The 20,267-nt window shown below is 36.7% G+C and overlaps 1 protein-coding gene and 1 pseudogene across 6 annotated transcripts; one reads left to right on the top strand and one right to left on the bottom strand.

Annotated features, from left to right (window-relative positions):
• The first annotated feature begins 266 nt into the window (after positions 1–266).
• On the top strand, positions 267–18,755 carry LOC114284478 (putative mitochondrial import inner membrane translocase subunit TIM21). 5 transcript variants are annotated; one of them, XM_082916470.1, is made up of 9 exons: positions 267–1,829; positions 3,608–3,664; positions 3,751–3,769; positions 10,463–10,626; positions 11,607–11,785; positions 16,345–16,393; positions 17,060–17,179; positions 18,036–18,224; positions 18,426–18,755. In XM_082916470.1, the coding sequence occupies exons 1-8, from the start codon at positions 1,659–1,661 to the stop codon at positions 18,192–18,194; spliced, it is 918 nt and encodes a 305-aa protein (XP_082772596.1). In that variant the 5' UTR covers positions 267–1,658; the 3' UTR covers positions 18,195–18,224; positions 18,426–18,755. The 5 variants fall into 5 exon arrangements, with proteins under 5 accessions (XP_082772596.1, XP_082772594.1, XP_082772595.1 ...); XM_082916468.1 differs by having other exon boundaries at positions 18,418–18,755; XM_082916469.1 differs by having other exon boundaries at positions 18,395–18,755.
• Positions 8,610–9,842, bottom strand: LOC145820515 (mitochondrial import inner membrane translocase subunit TIM17-1 pseudogene; annotated as a pseudogene). Its single transcript, XR_014362213.1, has one exon. The product of XR_014362213.1 is annotated as a mitochondrial import inner membrane translocase subunit TIM17-1 pseudogene (transcript).
• Positions 18,756–20,267: the final 1,512 nt, after the last annotated feature.

Here is a 20,267-nt window from a genome sequence, read left to right as displayed (position 1 = left end):
CTTCCGAAACATGTAAAAAAATTCTGAACTTGATTTTTGAAATAAATTCGAAAATTCAAAAATTGAGTTTCGGATTTGGTTTATTTTCAAATTCAGAACTTGATTTTCGAATAGAATTAAAAATTTCGGTAGTTGATATCCGAAAAAAGTAACATGTTTCGGCACTGGTTTCCCAAATTAAAATTGTGAAAAAAAAAATTGTACAAAAAAACTTACATTTTCATAATTGCTTTTATTGTAACCAAGCATATTGTTATTTGAATTTGAATTTCCATTGATTTGCAACTCTTCCATCACAAAAATCAACAATTATGGTGAATTCTAATGACAAAATGGAGTATAAACTTAGAGAGTAAAACAATATGAGAGTATTGCTTTGTAAGCAATAGATGACTATAGAGTGCATAGCAAACAACGGTCAATAGAATAAGTGAACAACAATGGAAGAAGTGAGAAACAATGAAGAAACTAGGGTGTAGTGTTTTTTTTTTATTTTTTTTTATTTTTATACTTAAAATAAGTGCATCGAGATTTTTTTTTTTTTTTTTTTTAAATGATGAGTACAAAAAAAAAAACTTTGATTTATTTTGATGTCCATTATAGTCATTTTACTTTAGGGTAAAATTGTCATTAAAATAATATTTTATTAAGTGTGTACATAAAGATAAATAGATGTGTAGAAATAGAATTATTCCCTCGACTTTTAGATTAAAAAAAATAATTTTAGACTTTTGACTCGAATGCCCTATTTTCAACTATAAAATTACATCATTGTAATTCATTTAAAAAATAAGATTATAAATAATAATCGATTTGATTTGGAGTCGGATTCGGTTAATACCCGATGACATGATATTTAGGATTGTGAAAAATATCGCTTAATCTGCTAAAATCATATCGATCCTCATAAATTCGTATCGTTCTATCTGCTCAAGACTAAACTTTAAATTTGATAATTTGTTTTCAAAACCGCTCCGCTCCACTATAATTAATACATATGTATTTTTTTAATCTCTAATGAAATATTAAAATAAAAATCAGTGAGAGAAATTTAAAATGTGAAATTTATTACAAATTAATAGTTATATATATAAAAAATATTATATAAAATTAATTTATATTATATATATAAAAAATATTATACAATTACTTAATAATTAATTAGAATATTTTTAATCCACAAATCTATCCAAAATCGCTTAAATTGTTATTTGTCAATTTACTAATCAGTCATTTAGGTCTTATTTGTTATCTTCTAAAAAAACTAAAAAATTAAAAAGTCAAAATATCACTATTCTATTTAAATTATATCATTTTATTTAACTTATATCACTTTTCTACCACATTACTTTAAACTCAATCCATACTCAATCTATATTTCATAAAAAATAAAAAAAAACCCTTATTTAGAACGTTAACTTTATGCTCAAATCGTCCGAACAACAGCTGACCAAGAGGCATGTCACGTGCATCTCCTGGTAGCACGTGCCTGCACCAGAAACCCCAGCCGGCAAGTCCACATCTCTCTCTCTGTCTGTGGACTTTGGAATTCTGGGTTTGGTTTTTCAGTGCAAATGACTACTGGGTTTTGAATTTTCTTGCTATTTCATCAACTTGGGTTTCGTTAATCGCACAATTTTAGCTCAGATACAGTAAAGATGCATATTATTAAGCGAACTGGATTTTCAATCAAGAATAGATGGTCAAGTTCTCTCAAATCACACAATGGGTTGTGCTCTCTCATGGCTACAAAGTGGGTATCTGATGTGCGTCTTGGTTTTTCATCGATGGCCACAGGGAGGACTTGGGTTCACGATTTTGCAAAAAGGGTATGTGAAAACATCTCATTTCTCTTTTTTGTTTTTCTTGTTTTTTTGTTTTGTTTTGTTCCTTCGGTTGACAATTCTTGTTATTTGATGTTATTATTGATAGACATTCTAAGCTGTTATTACAAACAAATAAATTAGGATAATGCTATTCAAACGTAATTTGTATACAAAAAAATTCATACAGATGAAGTGTATCATTTATAACCATTCAAAATGACCATCACTTCGGTTCATAATTGCAGGAATGTTATTGGCACATCATTCTTATCTTAAATTTTGTATGAAAATTATGTATGGATACCATTTTCGAATAAATTATCCAGAAACAATTCTTGTTATTCATTAACATTTGTGCATTACTGTTTTTTGGATGGCATGCTTGTAGCCAATCCCCTTTGGATTTTTTTAAAATTTTATTTATTTATTTCTTTTCATTTGTCCGTTCTTGTTTTTTTATTTTTGGTGCAGTGCTTGGCTCAATGGTAAGACTTGTCATTAGTGTCTGCAGGTTTGAGTCACGTGAATAGTCTCTCTATAAAATGGGGTAAAACTGTGTACATCTCGACCTTTCTAAACCATGCTTTTTTTCGTGCATTGGTTTGCCCGTTTTATTGGATTTCTTGAAAACGTTTAGTCTTTAAATTAGGCTCATATTAGACTCCCTTAGAGCATCTTCAATCCTTCACTATTTTTTTCGTCTACTTTTATTCCAAATTTGAGTAAAGGCTTGATTTGATATGAACTAGTCCACTCCTTTTATAAACTATTCATCAACTTTTTTATTTTTTTAAAAAATTTATCCTCTTATCCCAAATTTCGCTTTTCATCAAATTTGATGGGGAAAAAAAAAAAAAAAATCATTTCCAATGTTTCATTTTTTTAAATTTTAATAAAATTCAAATTTGATGAAGGATTTGAGGAGCTCTCAATTGGAGACGCTCTTACACCACCTCCTTGTGTTATTTCTTGAAATAATATGCAGTTCTTGAAATTGTTGCTCATGGTGGTTGGTTTATTTGGTGGAAATATAAGTGACAACATGTGCAATCAGGGATTGATGAAAGTGGAAGTAAATTAGTAAGATAAGAAACCAGTCATTTTCCAGGAAATGCAGTCAGATAAGAAGTTTTTTTTAGAACATACTTGGAAATTTACCAAATTTGTGGTCAATTATTGGCTATTGTAGTTGTAAGCACTATGCTGCATTTCTATAACCACTAATTTTACCCATGCAATTCAAACGTCCTGAGAATGTAACATTAACCAACTATCAAATCTTACTTTTTATTTTCTGAAACGATGATCGGGATAGCTGGAAAGACAGTTTTCTTTTATGCTGTTAGTCTCACATCATCCAAAGTTATTTCAAATAACATAGTTTCTTTTTGTAGATGCCTTACTGCCAATTTTAAGTTCATAATTTTTTTCGCAAGTGTGATTTTCAATATGATCTTCACAGAAATTAAACTTAGGCCTCGTTTGGGAACATGCTAATTTAGTAACTTTTGGGCTATTTGGTTAAAAAGGTAGGTAAAAAAAACTTGTATGTTTGGGATGACTTTTTGGCTAATTACGAAAAGATGTGCAAAAAGTAGAGAGAAAAGAGAATCTTTGACTTTTTGGTATGAGTTGTTGGCTTTTTGGCTAATTTAGTAACTTTTTGGCTAATTGGCTAAAAAAGTAAGTCCCCAAACGGGGCCTTAAGGTACTTTTTTTTTTGGTTTAAAAAAATAAAAATTGAAACTTAAAATAATTTTTTGATAACGACGTGGCTGCAGGTGGTGCTGAAGCCTGGTTGTAGAAGATCATATAATGCTAATGACTGTATTACTAAGGTGGACAGATCCATTCTTGTTTACTTCCATGTTCTAAAGCTCATACCTCACTGGGCATTGATAACTTTTTTCTTTATATTATGCAGGAGGTGCTTGCAGCTGCTGGTTAGTATACATATTACTTAAGTTCATATTATTAATTGAAAAATGCTTCCTACCCCCAGCTGGGGGTGACACCCAGTGAGGTGTCAGCTGGGGGTTGGAAGGAAAAAAACAGTTTTTTTTTTTTTTTTTGATTTTCGACCAGTGGGGGCGCGCCACGTCACTGGGGGCGCCACCCCCACTGGGTGTATGAAGCAGAATTGTTATTAATTACTATTTTTTTATGTTAGGCCCTGTTTGGGAAGTAATAGATTTAGCCTAAAAGTCAAAAAGTTACTAAAAAAATTAAAAATCCTATAATTTATACCAAAAAGTCAAAGGCTATGTTTGGTTAGCCTCTCTAAATATATTTCCACCCTATGTTTTGCACATGACGTTTGTTTAGAGTTTTCAAAATATAATTCCACACTCAGTTTTGAAAACTCTGTCGAAGGCGGGAAAATTTGGGCTAATCGGTCGTCCCACCGGACGTTCGTCCGGCCGGTTGATAGGAACAGTGCAATTTTTTTTTTTTTTTGCAATTGACATATGTTAATTTTTATATATTCGAAAAATATATTTTCTGAATTTTTAAAATTTTTTTTATGTGTTTTAATAGAATTTTGAGTTGTATGTTTGGTTATGACTTGTAAGTTTTTATATCAAATATCATATGTCACATCAAAAATTTTCCACTCAATTCAAAACTCTTTCACCAAGCAAATTTTTCACACTGAAATCATAATTCCAAAACTCACAAACTCAAAATACAACTCCTACTCTCAAATCATAGTTAGAAAGCTCTACCAAACGCAACCAAAGTTTCCATTTTCTCTCTACTTTTTGCACATTTTTTCGTAAAAAACCAAAAAGTCATTCTAAATATACAAGTTTTTTTTTTACCTCATATTTTAGCCAAAAAGCTAAAAAGTTACTAAAATAGCTTGTTCTCAAACGAAGCCTTAGTCTATAAGAATTATAACCATCTTCGTTGGTAACATAAAATATTATTTCGCCTGAGATTTATGTCTTGTAAACTTATTCAGCTTGTTTGTTTACTCTTTTCAGAAAACACTTTTCAGAAAATTTTTCTTTTTTATTTTTTGTGTTTTTTTGTTTTCACTGAAATTTTTAAATATTTTAAGCAATTTTTTTTTACTTTTTAGACACACCTAACATAAATACACCTAAAAAGTAAAAAAAAATGTAAAAAAAATCTTTTAAAAATTCACTAAATACCAAAAATACAAAAAAAATACAAGAATTTAGTACATTTTTTGTATTTCTATGTATTTATTAATTTTTTAAAATATTTTTTCACAAATTTTTTACTTTTTAGATACATCTAACTAAGGTGCATCTAAAAAAGTTTAAAAAATGTTTAAAATTTATAAAATATTCACTAAAAACAAAAGAATATGAAAACCAAAAAACTCAGGGTTCGTTTGGTTTGTATTTCTGAAAAATTTTTGGGAAATTTTCTCTACAAATAAATTTTTAAAAGTAATCAAACCAAACAAATTTTCCCAAAAAAATTTCTCAAAACTTGTAAACCAAACAAGTTTTCCAAACAAATCTCTCTCTCACACACATCAAATCAATAACTTTTTCCAAAACTCTCTCTCAAAATAATTTTCCAAACCATCTTTTGAAAAAAACCAAACCAAACAACTTTTCGTACTTTTTATCTCTAAAACACATCTCTCAAACACAAACCAAACATACCCTCAATTTTCAAAAAACTTAATTCAGAAAACTCAAACCAAACACACTGATTAAGACTATTATTCTATAAGTTCCAGTTTGCAAATTGTTCCTATGCTTTGGGACTTGTAGTCCATATTGTGTGTTGAGAAGTACCCTGTATTGGTTTATTGTTGCACCTGAGTAAACACCTCCCAACAATTCGTATATGTTATCTTTTCATTACTCAAGTGAAATAAATTAAAAACACAGTATCAGATGGTTTTATTGTCCTCTAGATAATGATTTCTTGATATTTATTGGGATTAACTGTTACAAATGTGATTCTTGGTGATAAATTTATGGCCTAGGAAGTAAAAAGCTTGTTTATCATCTTTGTTGAGCTAATATTATATTGCCAATTCTTATGGAAAAAAAATGTTACATTATCAATTCAATTACTTGTTTTATCCTTAAATATTCCCTTACTAAGGCATGTTTAGCTACTCAGGGAGGATTATTCCACCAGGCAAGGGCAGAACTACTTGTGTGGAAAGGGGTGCCTTGTCACCCCCCACTTTGATAGAAACTCCATAGATATATTACATTTACTATACACTAAACATAGATCTCTCCCGATTTCAATAATTGTATGAACATAGTGGTCCCTATTCCCACCGTTATTCCCAACGTTATTAAGGTTGTGTGGTTGAAATTTGTTAGTTTATTAATTTGATTCTTTCATAATTGTATGTAGACTTAATTGGATTCTTTCATAATTGTATGTAGACACCTTGTGGTTGAAAATGTTTCTTGTTTTCTAGGAACAAAAATGGAAAACACTAAACGCATCCAAATGATCCCCTAAATTAGCTTGCTTATATGTTGTGGTCTTGGATGTTTTTTTTCTTCTTGGGAGGGTTAGTGTTGTAGAATGTTCTCCTTATGACACACATGGTTGCTGATTTGCATGTTATACAGGAAAGAAGGCCTCTTCCACTTCAAGAGGTCAGGGTATGTTTTTGGTGACAGTACATTATTATTGATGAACCTTGATTCGCTATGGAATCTAAAGATTGGAGATACATAGGAGTAAGAATATTTGATATGTAAATTTAGTATAGGAATATGACCACGAAACGAACAATATAGGAATAAAAATGAGGAATAATGGAAATATTTTGTTAAAAATACTGTATTATTGATTGATATTGATTGATTGATATGATACTGTATTATTGATTGATATTGATTGATTGATATGATACATTAATGTTGTGTATATTACAAGGATTTATATAGGAGAGGATTTGGGAGTAGGTGAAGATGGTAGTGGAGGTGGTAGGTGGAGTGTAGTAGGTGAGGGTGAATTGGTGGTAGGTGTAGTAGGTGTGGTGAATTCTAACAGCCCCCCGCAAACTCAAGGAGGATAGAAACTAACCAACTTGAGTTTGGAGAGAGGAACAAAACAAGAAAATACATAAAAAATAAAATAAAGATAGGAGACACTGTATGGTCGTGTCAGACCGTTGGTGAAGACACTGAAAGGTGGTGCCATAACGTGGTAGAGGACACTGGATGGTGGTGTCATAACGTTGTAGAGGACACTGTATGGTGGTGTCATAACCAGGTAGAGGACACTGTATGGTGGTGTCATAACGGTGTAGAGGACACTGGATGGCGGTGTCAGACCGATGTAGAAGACAGTTTATGGGGTCATGTCGGACCGTTGTAGCAGACAATGTTGTGACAGTTGTTGTGACAGTTTACGGAGTCTTGCTGGACCCTTATAGAAACTAACCGGAATCAATGTCGGGACAGTTTACAGAGTCTTGTCGGACCCTTGTAGAAACTAACCGGAATCTATGTCGGGACAGTTTACAGAGTCTTGTCGGACCCATAAAGGAGCTAACCTGAATCAATGTCGGGACAGTTTACAGAGTCTTGTCGGACCCATAAAGGAGCTAACCGGAATCAATGTCGGGACAGTTTACAGAGTCTTGTCGGACCCCTTAAAAAATCGCATCCTCAAAAGGTGCGCCCAATTTTTCAAAAGGCGTGCCATCAAAAGGCGTGCCCAATCCATAAAAAGGCGTGCCCAATCCATAAAAGGCGTGCCATCAAAAGGCGTGCCCAATTCATCAAAAGGTGTGCCGGACATGATGGCGAGGCACGTGGGCGCCTTGGCTTGCGTGCCCGTTTGTCGGCTGGTGGCAAGAGGCGCGCGATGCGCGTGGCTGCCTTGGCTATTTAACCAAGGTTGATGCTGAGGCTGAGGCAGAGAAAAGCTGTGAAAAACCTTTGAAAAAAACTTCGTTGTGCTGAGAGAGAGAGTCTGAAAAACTCTTCGTTGTGCTGAGAGAGAGAGTCTGTAACACTCTGTTGCGAGAGATATTCTGTAACACTCTGTTGCCCAGAAAATGGCCTCGTCCTCGTCTTCCCGTGGACTGCTCACCCTCTTTCCTGACCTCAACGAGTCAACAAGAGAGAGAACTGGTGCGGTGGCACTGGAACCTCAACCAAGCGCCCCGGAGTTTGCCCCGTTGAACTTTCCGATGCGGTCTGTGGAGCAAAGAATGGCAGTGCAGTCGGATGTGGAGGCCAATCAGTATACTTTGAAGGCATGTGTGGAAAGCATGACGGCGGTCACAAATTTGTCGAACTGGCTGCAGAGTAGGACAAATGAGGTGCAGCATTTAAACTCCCAGCTGGCTCTGCTCCAACGCATGTATAAGGATGCGCGAGCAGAGATAAGCGTGCTAAAGGCAGAAAACAAGGAGCTGAAGCGGAAGGCCACCGTTATGTTCCGATTTGGAGGGCCGCCATATGCTGCAGTGGAGGAGTATGGGGGAGTGAACGTGCTCGGTGGACAAGGAAACACGGAGGCAACACCGGCAAGGGCCGTCCAGGACGGAGGCAAGAAGAAGAGGCCTGCAGCAGAATAGAGAAGAAAAATCCCACTGTGGGTGTGGATGTTTTGTTTTGGTTTTTTTTTTTTTTTTTTTTTTTTTTTTTTTTTTTTTTTTGTAATTGTGATCGAGGTGGATCCCTGAGATGAATAAAATAAGGGAAGATTTGGTGTGCAAACTTTATCACACGGATTTGTGAAAAACAGCAATGGTGTTTGGAAATTTGTTTTTTTTTATTTTTTTTTATTTTAATAATAATAAAAAAAAAAAAAAATAATAATAATAATAATAATAAAGCAGAAAGCATAGGCACGGGTGAGAGGTGCAAAATAAAGTGCTTGTGGGATGGAAAGTGGAGGACAAAATAATGAGGTAAGGAATATTCGTTTCTGAATTCTCACGCTCGCAGGAAAAAGCAAATCTCGGAGGGCTGAACATCAGCAAATACTGCTTTTGGCATTGGACTTAATGTAGGAATATGATAAGAACTAGGTGCTGGTGGGTTTACTTGCTGCCTCGGTGAGGGTGAGATATATGTCGAAAGAATTGGTGGTTCAACAGGAGAAACCACATGATGCTGCTTCTTCACCTTCCTAGGAAAACTCCTTCCATGCCCAAACTGGCAACCCGGAGGCTTTGCCTTAGGACTCCTCTCAGTAGCAGGCGCATGTATTTTAGTTGCGGGTGTAGGTGCAACAGTGGGGTCGAGCTGCTGGTGGCGGATTATGTTCGGCAAGGGATCTTCGATCATGATCGGCATGTTCTGCTGAGCACTCATGACCTTGTTGAGCATGATTCCGGCGCCTTCGATGAGGGCGAGGAGGACGCCGCCGACGAGGGCGGAGCGGGAGGCGGTGCGGAGGCCCTGCCGCATCTGGAGGAGGCCTCCGGTGGCGGCGCCGGAAATGATTGAGTTCCATGGATCCTCTTTCTGGCGGACGTACACTAGGGTGCAGTCGCAGGCTGAGAACAGTCTGCCCCACACGGCGAAGCTGCCGCCGATGCGAGGAGCGTTCATTCGCACGGCTTGCGAGCCGCCGATGAGCCGCTCTCCTTTGGGAGAGTTGTAGATGCCCTTGAGAAAGTGAAAGGCTGAGCCGCCGACTGCTCCCATCCCGAAGGCGCCGCCGACGTCGTCGAGGATGCGGTCTGGGCAAGGCTCCCGAGATGTCTCCGGCGTACCCATTTGGAGAATTAGAGAGAGAGACAGAGAGAAAATGATGGGAAGGTATAAACGGAAAAGGTTGAGGTCCGGCGGGCGGCCAAGGCGAGATTGCCGCCCGCCGGTGAAGCAAAAAAAATACTAAATTCTTAACCTTGCTCTGATACCATGTTAAAAAATACTGTATTATTGATTGATATTGATTGATTGATATGATACATTAATGTTGTGTATATTACAAGGATTTATATAGGAGAGGATTTGGGAGTAGGTGAAGATGGTAGTGGAGGTGGTAGGTGGAGTGTAGTAGGTGAGGGTGAATTGGTGGTAGGTGTAGTAGGTGTGGTGAATTCTAACATATTTCATTGGGCCATGTGCAAAGACCAATAGTGCACTACTAAAGATTGGTTTTATTGAAATTGGATACTTTGCAAGGATGAGAAGAGGGTTGAAAAAAAAAAAAAAACGAAGACATGATGCCCTTCGACTAGATGGATGATATCACCTTGTATAGACCTAAAAAGTGTGAATGAAGAAGATTCATGTAGCTAACCCTATGCACTATTAAATTTAATGTTTTTTTCCCCCCAGTTGAAATAATGTAAGAATCACTTTGCAATTGGTGAGTCTGGAGGACCATGTTTGAAGGCCAGAAATATGGAATGATACTATAAAGGCTGGTAAGGCAGTCTAGTCGCTGTTAGAATGAATTGTACCATAGCAACTTCTGATAGCATAAAAAACTGGAGTGAACATCTATGGAACCCTCAAATCAATACATGGGAAAGGAAAGGGTTTTTGGTACATGTAGGAAAGGTAGTTGTGTTTGGTTCCCAAAATGATACTGACTTTCATTAATAGATATAGTGATCCACATGTGAAAGGGGAAGGAATACAGTTTTGCAGTTTGTGTAGTTGATTTTGTTTCTTTCCATTTCTTGAGTGATGTTTTTATTTTGGCAGGAACACCTGTTCTGTTTAGAGGGCAGCGGAATAGAAATGGTCTGGTGAGATTTCAGTCATCATTCCAACTTATTGGAAGTCATGGAGCCAACATGAAAGGTCCTTGCTTTGCTAGAGCCTTTGCATCAACTGCTTCAGAACAAGAGAGACGGAATTCTTCAGAGGTTTGAGATTGAATTTGGAGTTTATTTAGATTGACTATTTTAATTTTATGTATTTGTTGGTGGGAAGCTGGAACTCTGCACACAACCTGTGTTTTTTCACTTTCCATCTCTGCTGTCTCTCTCTCTCTGTTTATTTACGTGGGCATGTAACTCCTTGATATGCTTCATAATTGAGATTTTAATAAAGTTTTGAACTGGTCAGTTCTGGTTCAGCTTCACCTTTGCCCAGAATGGAACCATCCATGAATAGCTCAATTTATTTCAGTTTCAGCTTTCCATTAGAAAATTAGTTAACTAGGTAGATAATGAAGCAATCATGGATTGATTGAATAATCCACTTTACTTGGTCTTTACGATCACTATGTCTTGCTGACCTTCAGAACAATCAAGTTTTTCACTGGTATTGGCAAGTATATCACCAGCCATACATTTTATTCAATTTGCTAGAAGATAGCTATTAATTGTAAATTTGTAATGATCATTTGGTTAAGATTATACATATGTTGCATGGACTCTTCTTATTTGTGAAGGACTTGTGTGGGACACTTGACTTGGATTTGTGCACGGGACACGTGCATCCAATGAATGTTTTTAATAGTAGAGTTTACTATGGAACTATGTACGAACTATGTATTGTCATTCTGTCCATAAAAAGCTCTATGTTAGTTTGTAAACACTATTTTACCCTAAATAATTGAAAGAAATATTCATGTAATATGAAATGTAACCATTTCCCGGTGTTCTTGGGCAAGAGAATTAGATGAATCTGACACACATCCGGCACCTGTACCTGAGTCCATGTAAAACAGGATCAGACCTTTTTCAGGTTCAAATTCAATGGTTCTAAGGTCACTGCACTGCTAATTATTGGTGAAGCTCTTATCTACATTTAAGTATATTTTATATGCTTGAATTTTGTCATCATTGCTTCACAATTTATGCTTTAGTCAAGCGCCTCCTTTCTCTCCTGCCTTTAACAGACTAGAAAAGACATTTCAACAGTTGAGGATCCCTTTGATGCTCCCACATACAACATCCCAGAGAAGCCCGTGACATTTACAGAGGGAGCTTCCTATAGCATTATCATTCTGGCAGGGCTTGGAATTGCTGCAGCAGCAGGATATGGTGTTTTCAAAGAGCTTATATTCCAACCAAAAGAGTAAGACTTAGCATTTAAGTTGAGACTATGTTTTACGGTTAGAACCTTGGGATTGAGGATGTGTGTTTCTTTTCTATTTCATTAGACTAATGTGTGTGTATATTGTAAAATTTCTGAGTAGCTTTCTGTATCTCATATATTCAATGTGTATCAATTACAATAAGACCTTAGAATATATATAGCCCTAACTCCTAAACCAAAAAGGAAATACAAATACAATACTATCATGACTCTAATACAATCATGCCTCTAATAGGACTCTAAGTTTAATTTGTAATACTCACAATATATTTCACAATATATTCTCACACCCCCGCTCAAACTCAAGGTGTTTTAGCAGAAAACACGGAGAGTTTGCTAAGAAGAAACTGAAACCGAGGAGTAGTGTGAGTCTTGGTGAAGAAGTCCGCAAGTTGCAAAGCTGAAGGGATGAAAGGAAGCGAGATAGAGGCAGACTGCAGATGTTGGCGAACAAAGTGACAATCAATCTCAATATGTTTTGTCCGCTCATGGAAGACAGTATTGTGGGCAATCTGAACAGCACTGCGGTTGTTACAATAGAGAGAGGTCGGAGAAGACTGAGAGACACCCAAATCAGACAAAAAACAACGAAGCCAAACAATCTCAGCAGTGGCATGAGCCATAGCACGATACTCAGCTTCGGCAGTAGAGTGGGCAACGACTGATTGTTTCTTACTTTTCCAAGAGATCAATGAATCACCAAGAAACATACAAAAACCAGATGTAGACTTGCGATCAGTAACATCACCAGCCCAATCAGAGTCAGCATAGGCCACCAAGTCCAAAGAGAAAGTTGAGGACAATTGTAAGCCTTGAAATATGGTACCCCTGAGATAGCGAAGAATGCGAACCAAAGCAGCCCAATGGGTAGAGCGAGGAGTAGAAACGAACTGACTAACCACATTAACATCATAAGCAAGATCAAGGCGAGTGACCATAAGATAAACTAAACAACCCACAAGCTCGCGATATAAAGTAGGATCATCCAGAGGGACATCATCAGTAGAATTAAGCTTCACATTAAGCTCAATAGGTGTATTAGAAATCTTAGTATCGGTAAGACCAACACGGTGAATGACTTCATTAGCATACTTAGCCTGAGACAGAAAATAGCCTTTTGGAGAAGAAGCAACCTCAATACCAAGAAAATACCGTAATGGACCCAGATCTTTCATTTTGAAGGTGCGGAAGAGATGCTGCTTGACCTCAGAGATAACAGAAGAGTCAGAGCCAGTGATGATCATATCATCCACATAGAGTAAGAGAGCAACAAAACCAGCCGATGTATGTCTCAGAAATAAAGCAGACTCGGAAGCAGAACAATGTAACCCAAGCTCGGTAATAGCAGTCTGAAAGCGATCATACCAAGCACGAGGAGACTGTTTTAGGCCATACAGAGTACGCCGAAGACGACAAACTTGGCCAGAGGAATGGGGAAGACCAGGAGGAGGACGCATGCAAACCTCCTCAGTGAGATAGCCATTAAGAAGAGCCTTCTTAATATCCATCTGATAAAGAGGCCAAGAACGAATAGCAGCGACAGAGATCAAAGTACGGACAGTAGTCATCTTGGCAACAGGAGCAAATGTTTCCTCATAATCAATACCATACTCCTGAGAGAAACCTTTGGCAACCAAACAAGCTTTGTAGCGCTCAAGAGACCCATCAGAATGAGTCTTGACTTTGTAGACCTATTTGCAACCAACCAAGTTCTTACTAGCAGGCAAAGGAACCAGCTCCCAAGTACTAGTTTTCTGTAGAGCAGACAACTCATCTTCCATAGCGTGAACCCAATGAGGGTCCTGACATGCCTCTTTGTAAGACTGAGGTTTTGAAAAAGAGTGAATAGCAGACAAAAAAGTACGATAGGAAGCAGAAAAATATGTATTAGACCAACCTAACCTGTTTGGAGGATGACACGCTCGAGTAGGATATCGGTGTGCAATAGGATCAGAGTCGGCAGCAGCAGGAGGATCAACAGTAGGGGTAGAGACAACCGGTGGAGGAGCCTTGCGACGAGAATAAACTAACAACGGAGGAGGAGAACAAATTGAAGGAGGAGAAGCAGCCATAGGTGAAGCAGGAGGAGAAGATGAAACAAGCTCAGAAGGAACTGTGGAGATGTACTCATCAAACGGTACTTCAGAAGGAAATGGATCAATGTGAACCAAATCTTCTTTGGAAACTGGAGCAGTGACAGGAGGAAGCTAAAAGTAAGGCAGACGTTTGAGAAAAGAAACATGACGGGAGACATAAAGACGACGGGAAATAGGGTCGTAACACTGATAGCCTTTCTGAGTAGGACTATAACCCAAAAAGACATAGAGGACAGACCGCGCACTAAGCTTGGTCCTATCTTTGCGGGGAAGAAGGACAAAACAGGCAGACCCAAACACACGAGGGAGGGAGTAGTTAGGAAGTTGGGAGAACAAAGCCTCATAAGGAAACCGACTAGAAAGAATGGGAGTAGGCATGCGATTGAGAAAAAAAGCAGCAGTAAGAACTGTCTCCCCCCAGAATGGAGCCGGAACTGAGGCAGAGAGAAGAAGAGACCTAGCTGTCTCAAGGAGATGACAGTGTTTACGCTCAGCGCGACCATTTTGGGCAGGTGTATTTGTACAGGAAGTTTGGTAAATGGTACCCAAATTGGCCAAATACTCACAAAACTCAGTTTTAAAATATTCCCTACCCAAGTCAGACCGTAACACTTTAATGGTAGACCCAAACTGTGTAGTAATCATAGATTGAAAGGTACGGTATATCTGATGGAAATCGGACTTATGAGTCATAACATAAACCCAAGTGTAACGGGTGCAGTCATCAACAAATGACACATAGTATGCAGAACCCCCTTTGGTGAGAACAGGAGAAGAGTCCCAAACATCAGTATGAACTAAAGAAAATGGTGTATCAGATATAGAAATGCTTTTACGAAAAGGTAAGGCTGTCATCTTGGCGAGTTTACACCCCTGACATTCAGTAAGTTCACTAGGAGAAACTTTTCCCAAGATACCTGATTGAGCCAAAGACCGTAAGCGGTCAGCAGACAAATGCCCTAATCTAGAATGCCACAAGTAGAAAGGACTGGACAGAGAATCTAACTGAAAAGAGGAAAAGGCAGTCGGAGAGGTTGTCAAAGGCAGATGCAAGCTCTCTACTACATAGAGGTCCCTAACTCTACGACCAGTCCCAATCTGCTGTTTAGACATCTGATCCTGCACAAAACAAATAGAAGAGGAAAAGATAACATCAAAACCAGAGGCATCAAGCTGACTGATAGATAATAAACTGACAGATAATTAAGGAACATAAAGAACAGATGGAATAGAGACAACAGACATAGCAGACGGTAGGACAGACCCAATAGATATAACAGACATACCAGACCCATTAGTAGCATTGACAGTAATAAGAAAAGGTGGAGGAGTGCAATTTTGAAGTAAGGAGAGATGGGGAGTCATATGATGAGAGGCACCAGAGTTAAAAAGCCAGGCAGATGAATAAATACCTGAAGAAGACCCAACCAAACCTGAATGAAAAGAGGAAACAACGGAGGCAGATGGAGATGGCTAGGAGGGAGACAATATATGCTGAAGTTGATTATTCTGAGCAGTCAAGGAAGGCAAGTCAGGATCAGGAGTTGGAGCAGATGTAGTAGAACCGGCGGGAGGCCGAACAGTACTCAGAGGAGGAGCGCAGAACTTGATCGAAAATAGCTGAGAAGACAAGGTAGACACAGGCAAAGCAGACAAACATCCTTCTTGGGATAGTGGTACTTCCAATGGCCCTTATGATGGCAAAAGGCACACTCATCAAAAGCCAGAGACATTGTAATAACTAGCAAATTGAGGGGTTTCCAATGCAATCAAACAAAGTAACCAAACCAGGGGTTCAAGTGTAATAATCAAAATGCCAGGGGTCAAAATATATTCAATTTTTCAAAAATTTTTTTTTTAACGCCAAATAACAGGGCTTAAAGACACGATCTCACACACACACAGACAAACAAAGCAGCAAGACAAACCAGTCGATCGAAGCAGCCCAACGAACCATGAGGTGTGGTCCATTAGCAGAACCAGAGAGAACCAGAGGAGGAGATAGATCGCGAATCAATCGCGATGTTGAAGCAGACTGAGAGAAGCGACGGAGTGAAAGGCGACGGCTGAGAGAGGCGACGATGACTGAGAAGCAACGATGACTGAGAGAGGCGATGGTTGAAGCGACGATGGCAGCGGCTGAGAGGGGCGACGGTGCTAGGGTTCGCGAAGACTGATTGCGACCTTAGGTTTTCGAACACAGCTCTGATACCATGTAAGATTTCTGAATAGCTTTCTGTATCTCATATATTCAATGTGTATCAATTACAATCAGACCTTAGAATATATATAGCCCTAACTCTTAAATCAAAAAGGAAATACAAATACAATACTATCATGACTCTAATACAATCATGCCTCTAATAGGACTCTAAGTTTAATTTGTAAGACTCACAATATATTTCACAACATATTCTCACATATATATGCATGGTTTTGTAGGTACAAGATTTTTGGCAAGGCTCTAGAAAGGGTTCAAAATGACAATCAGGTTTGGTTAAACCAAAATTTCTTCTCAAGCTACTGTTACATAATTGCATTCAAAACTAAATAATCACTAACCATTCATGGATGGCCTAGGCTGAGCGGGAGATACCCTGGGTTTTCAAAAAAAAGAGAGGATGTGTGCGTACTTAGGAGCTTATTTTTTATTCTCATGGCATTACCTACAAGCCACACCTGGTCCGGGATAAGAAGTGGCTTGTGTGTTTCAAATAACTAGGTTTTCATCGACTAAGGAGAATCTATACATTCTGTTTGGTTTTGTTTTTGTTTTCTTTGTTTTTGTTTTTCATTTTCATTTTTCGTGTTTTTGTAAACAAAACATGAAAAGTTCAAAAAACGTTCATTGTTTTCATTTTTGTGTGAAAACAGTAGTTTTTGATTAAAAACCACTTTTTGGTATTTCCTAAAAATTAGATTGTTTTCAGAAACGTTTTCTAAACAAGCTCTGATGTTTTCTAGAAAATGTAAAAACAACCAGACTCCATGATGTCATCAGTTATTAGTTTTTGTCTTGTGCCCTCCTTTTGTACTGCTATGCGATTTACAGGCTGTTTAAATTAATGAACAACATATTTTTTGGCATTTCATATTTCTGCGGATGCTCTGAACACATTTTTTTGGTTCAAGTGGTTTGAATTTGCTCTGCCTTCAGGTTAGTGTGAGGATCGGATCCCCTGTTACAGGCTATGGCCAGGAAAGTAGGAATCGTGCTGCTCGCCAACGGATTCCAAATAGGATATGGAATGACGAAGATGGCGTTGAACATGTCGAGGTACCTTCTTACTGGCATCACAAATTTTATTGTGTAAATTTTAAATAGTGAAAATTACCAATAAGTACTACTTTTCTCACAAGATTACCATTAAAGCCTATCAAATTTCAATTTGGATAACTAGTCTTATTTTTTATAAGTCTTCATGATGGTATGTTTTATTAATTTTTTACCCATTTTCATTAAAATATGAATTACATTGTTGTGACTGATCTAATATTAATAAAATTAAGCCTTTTTGGGTGATGTACCAAATATATTTCTCATATTGTGAGACAATAAAAATGTTATGGATGTTATGCCACGAATCTTTATATGTGATTCTTTATTCTTTATTCTTTTGGTATTAGAATTTGCTTAATTTTTATAATTAAAAAAAATAATTTTTAAATAAATTAAAATCGGTCATAAAAGTGTAATTAATTTTTTTACGAGAAGGCCATACCATTATGGATATTTGAACCTTTTAAAAAAAAAAAATTAGTCAAAAATAAGACTTTGTCCATATTTGAAATTTGATACAACTTGCTAATAATCTTGAGGGAAAAGTAGTACTTATTGGTCATTCTTTCTCTTTTAATTATTGGATAATGCAGAAAATACCCAAATTGCTTACAAAATTTTTGAATTTTTGGTTGAATGAAAACACATTCCACCTTTGAACACCTGCCCCTTCTTCCAGCCTCCGAGCCAACCCTGAGTTTGTAAGAAAATAATCTCAGTGAACCTCCAATTATTCATCAACTTTGTGAAGTCAGCTTTTATTATGTCGAATCAGATTTGCAGAAATACCTACTTGATACTTGAATAGAAAACAATGATCATCTACGTTGATCTGACCAATTGAATAAAACAGGTTAACTTCTATATTCGGGGTCCCCGTGGAGCTGGCAAAGTTTACACGGAGATGTTCAGAGACATGGTGGACAAGCAGTGGAAGTTCACATATTTGATCGTTGAGATCAAATCGCCTTCCCCGGCACAGTTAATACTAGAGTCTTATGTCCCAGCCTGAATCATTTACAAGATTGATCATCGGTTACATGTATGTATATAATGCTTACAACCTTGTCGATTATTATTTTTCTAAAATCTCGCTCCTTCCAGAGGAGCTTGAATGATTTTTGAGTCGAAGTTTTGATTGCCTTACGTGTTGCTGCAAAAAGCAAAAACATGTTTTGAATTTGTTTCTGTTATTTTGGTTTTACTTGGCAGTGATGGTTGCCCTTTTTTTTAAGTTAACCAGGAACCATGTCCTTTGGGCCTATCGTAGAAACAAAAACCCGAGGATCAAGAGCCACCTCCAAATCGCTTGATTTGGACAAGCAGGACGGGCAGACAAGAGTCTGACCTAAATTTTGGATTGTTCTTATGGATTGAGTTGAGTGATTGTGTTCGTTTCACATGGAAGATCAAATGTAGTTTCATACTTTTCAGATGTTAAATACATGAATTCATTAATGAAAATGCAAAACACACACAAAAAAGAGTCAATTTGTGGTTCGGATTTATTTTAGGTATGATGGGAGTTGCAGTGAGAATCATAATCACCATGTTTGTTTCTAGTTTTTTAAAACATTTTCTAAAAAATTTTACTTACTTGTTTTTTGTATTTTTTTGTTTTTACTGAAATTTTTTTAATATTTTAACAATTTTTTTTAATTTTTAGACACACCTAATATAAATACACTTAAAAAGTATAATTATCGTGAAAAAATCTTTAAAAAATTCACTAAATACCAAAAATATATAAAAAATTACGAAAATTCAATATATTTTTCGTATTTTTTTGTATTTATTAATTTTTTAAAATATTTTTCATAAATATTTTACCTTTTAAATACATTTAAGTAAGGTGCATCTAAAAAAGTAAAAAAATACTTAAAATTTTAAAAATATTCACTAAAAATAAAAAAATACGAAAAATAAAAATTCAATTTTCAGAAAATTGAATTCAGAAAACTGAAATTAAACAAACTGAATATATTTCATTTCTATGATTTTTTTTTTCTCAGTAAGTAGCATTACCGAAATGAATTTATTGCAGAATTTTGTCATTAACCACCTCAATTTTCATTCCAGTTTATTGTGAATATGTGTATAAATCATAATACAACCATGTTGCAATTATTATTGTCAAGACTTTTATCATTTTAATCTACTATCTCATGCAATGTAAATGGGAGTGTGGTATTGGAGTTTCTACTTTCTACTATTGAGATTGAAGCTAAGGCAGAATATAACACTACTTTTGGATGGAGTGTTTTGGAGATAAAATATAAATAAATAGGAATAGCTTCTGTCCAGTCTTTAATTGGATTGGATCGTGCTGTTGGATCTGTGGATACTCATTATGGGTCCCGTTTTGATAATCTGAACCGTTCAATGTGTAGAACTCGTCGAGTACTATAAGCTTGTAAAAAATCACGTTGATCGGATATCGATAGCTATATGATCAAAACAGATTTTTGTCAACCGTTAATTTATTCACCGTCTATTTTTTTTATACAAAAATGATTTGATCACATAGCTATCGATATCCGATTAACGTGATTTTTTATAAACATATAGTACTCGACGAGTTCTACATATTTACGGTTCAGATTATCAAAACAGGATCCATGGTAGACCCCCATAGACCCAACAGCACGATCTAGTCCGATTAAAGACTGAATAGAAGTCATGCCCTAAATAAATATCCATTTCTTTTTCTGTTTTTCCCCCTTATCATCACGAGTCCGGATCTTCTGCCATACATTCCTGCCGTGGTCCCTGCCGTGGTCAAAAACGACGTCGTTTTTTACCTTTTTTTTTTTTCCTCTCTCGTTTCTTATATGTTGCTTCAGAACTCAGGAAAAGAGACCTACAAAACTCACCCAAGAAAAGAGACCTATTAAACCATAACAATCTTATAACTTTTCATGTTCTGGGTTTGCTTTTGTTTCGGCTTTGGCTTGTTAATTGCTTTGTCCTTTTGAGTTGTTTCAGATCTCTACAGAAGTAAAGAAAAGAAACAAATGGTACCTCAGACACTGAACAAGATGATGATCAGAGAGAGGAGGAGAGGGTAGATGAGTCACTGTGTAGC

The sequence above is a fragment of the Camellia sinensis genome, chromosome 2 (genome assembly GCF_055761805.1).
Source record: "Camellia sinensis isolate YWXY chromosome 2, ASM5576180v1, whole genome shotgun sequence".
Lineage (NCBI taxonomy): Eukaryota > Viridiplantae > Streptophyta > Magnoliopsida > Ericales > Theaceae > Camellia > Camellia sinensis.
The sequence above is the reverse complement of the archived record's forward strand: the minus strand, read 5'-3'. Positions and strand labels throughout refer to the sequence as shown.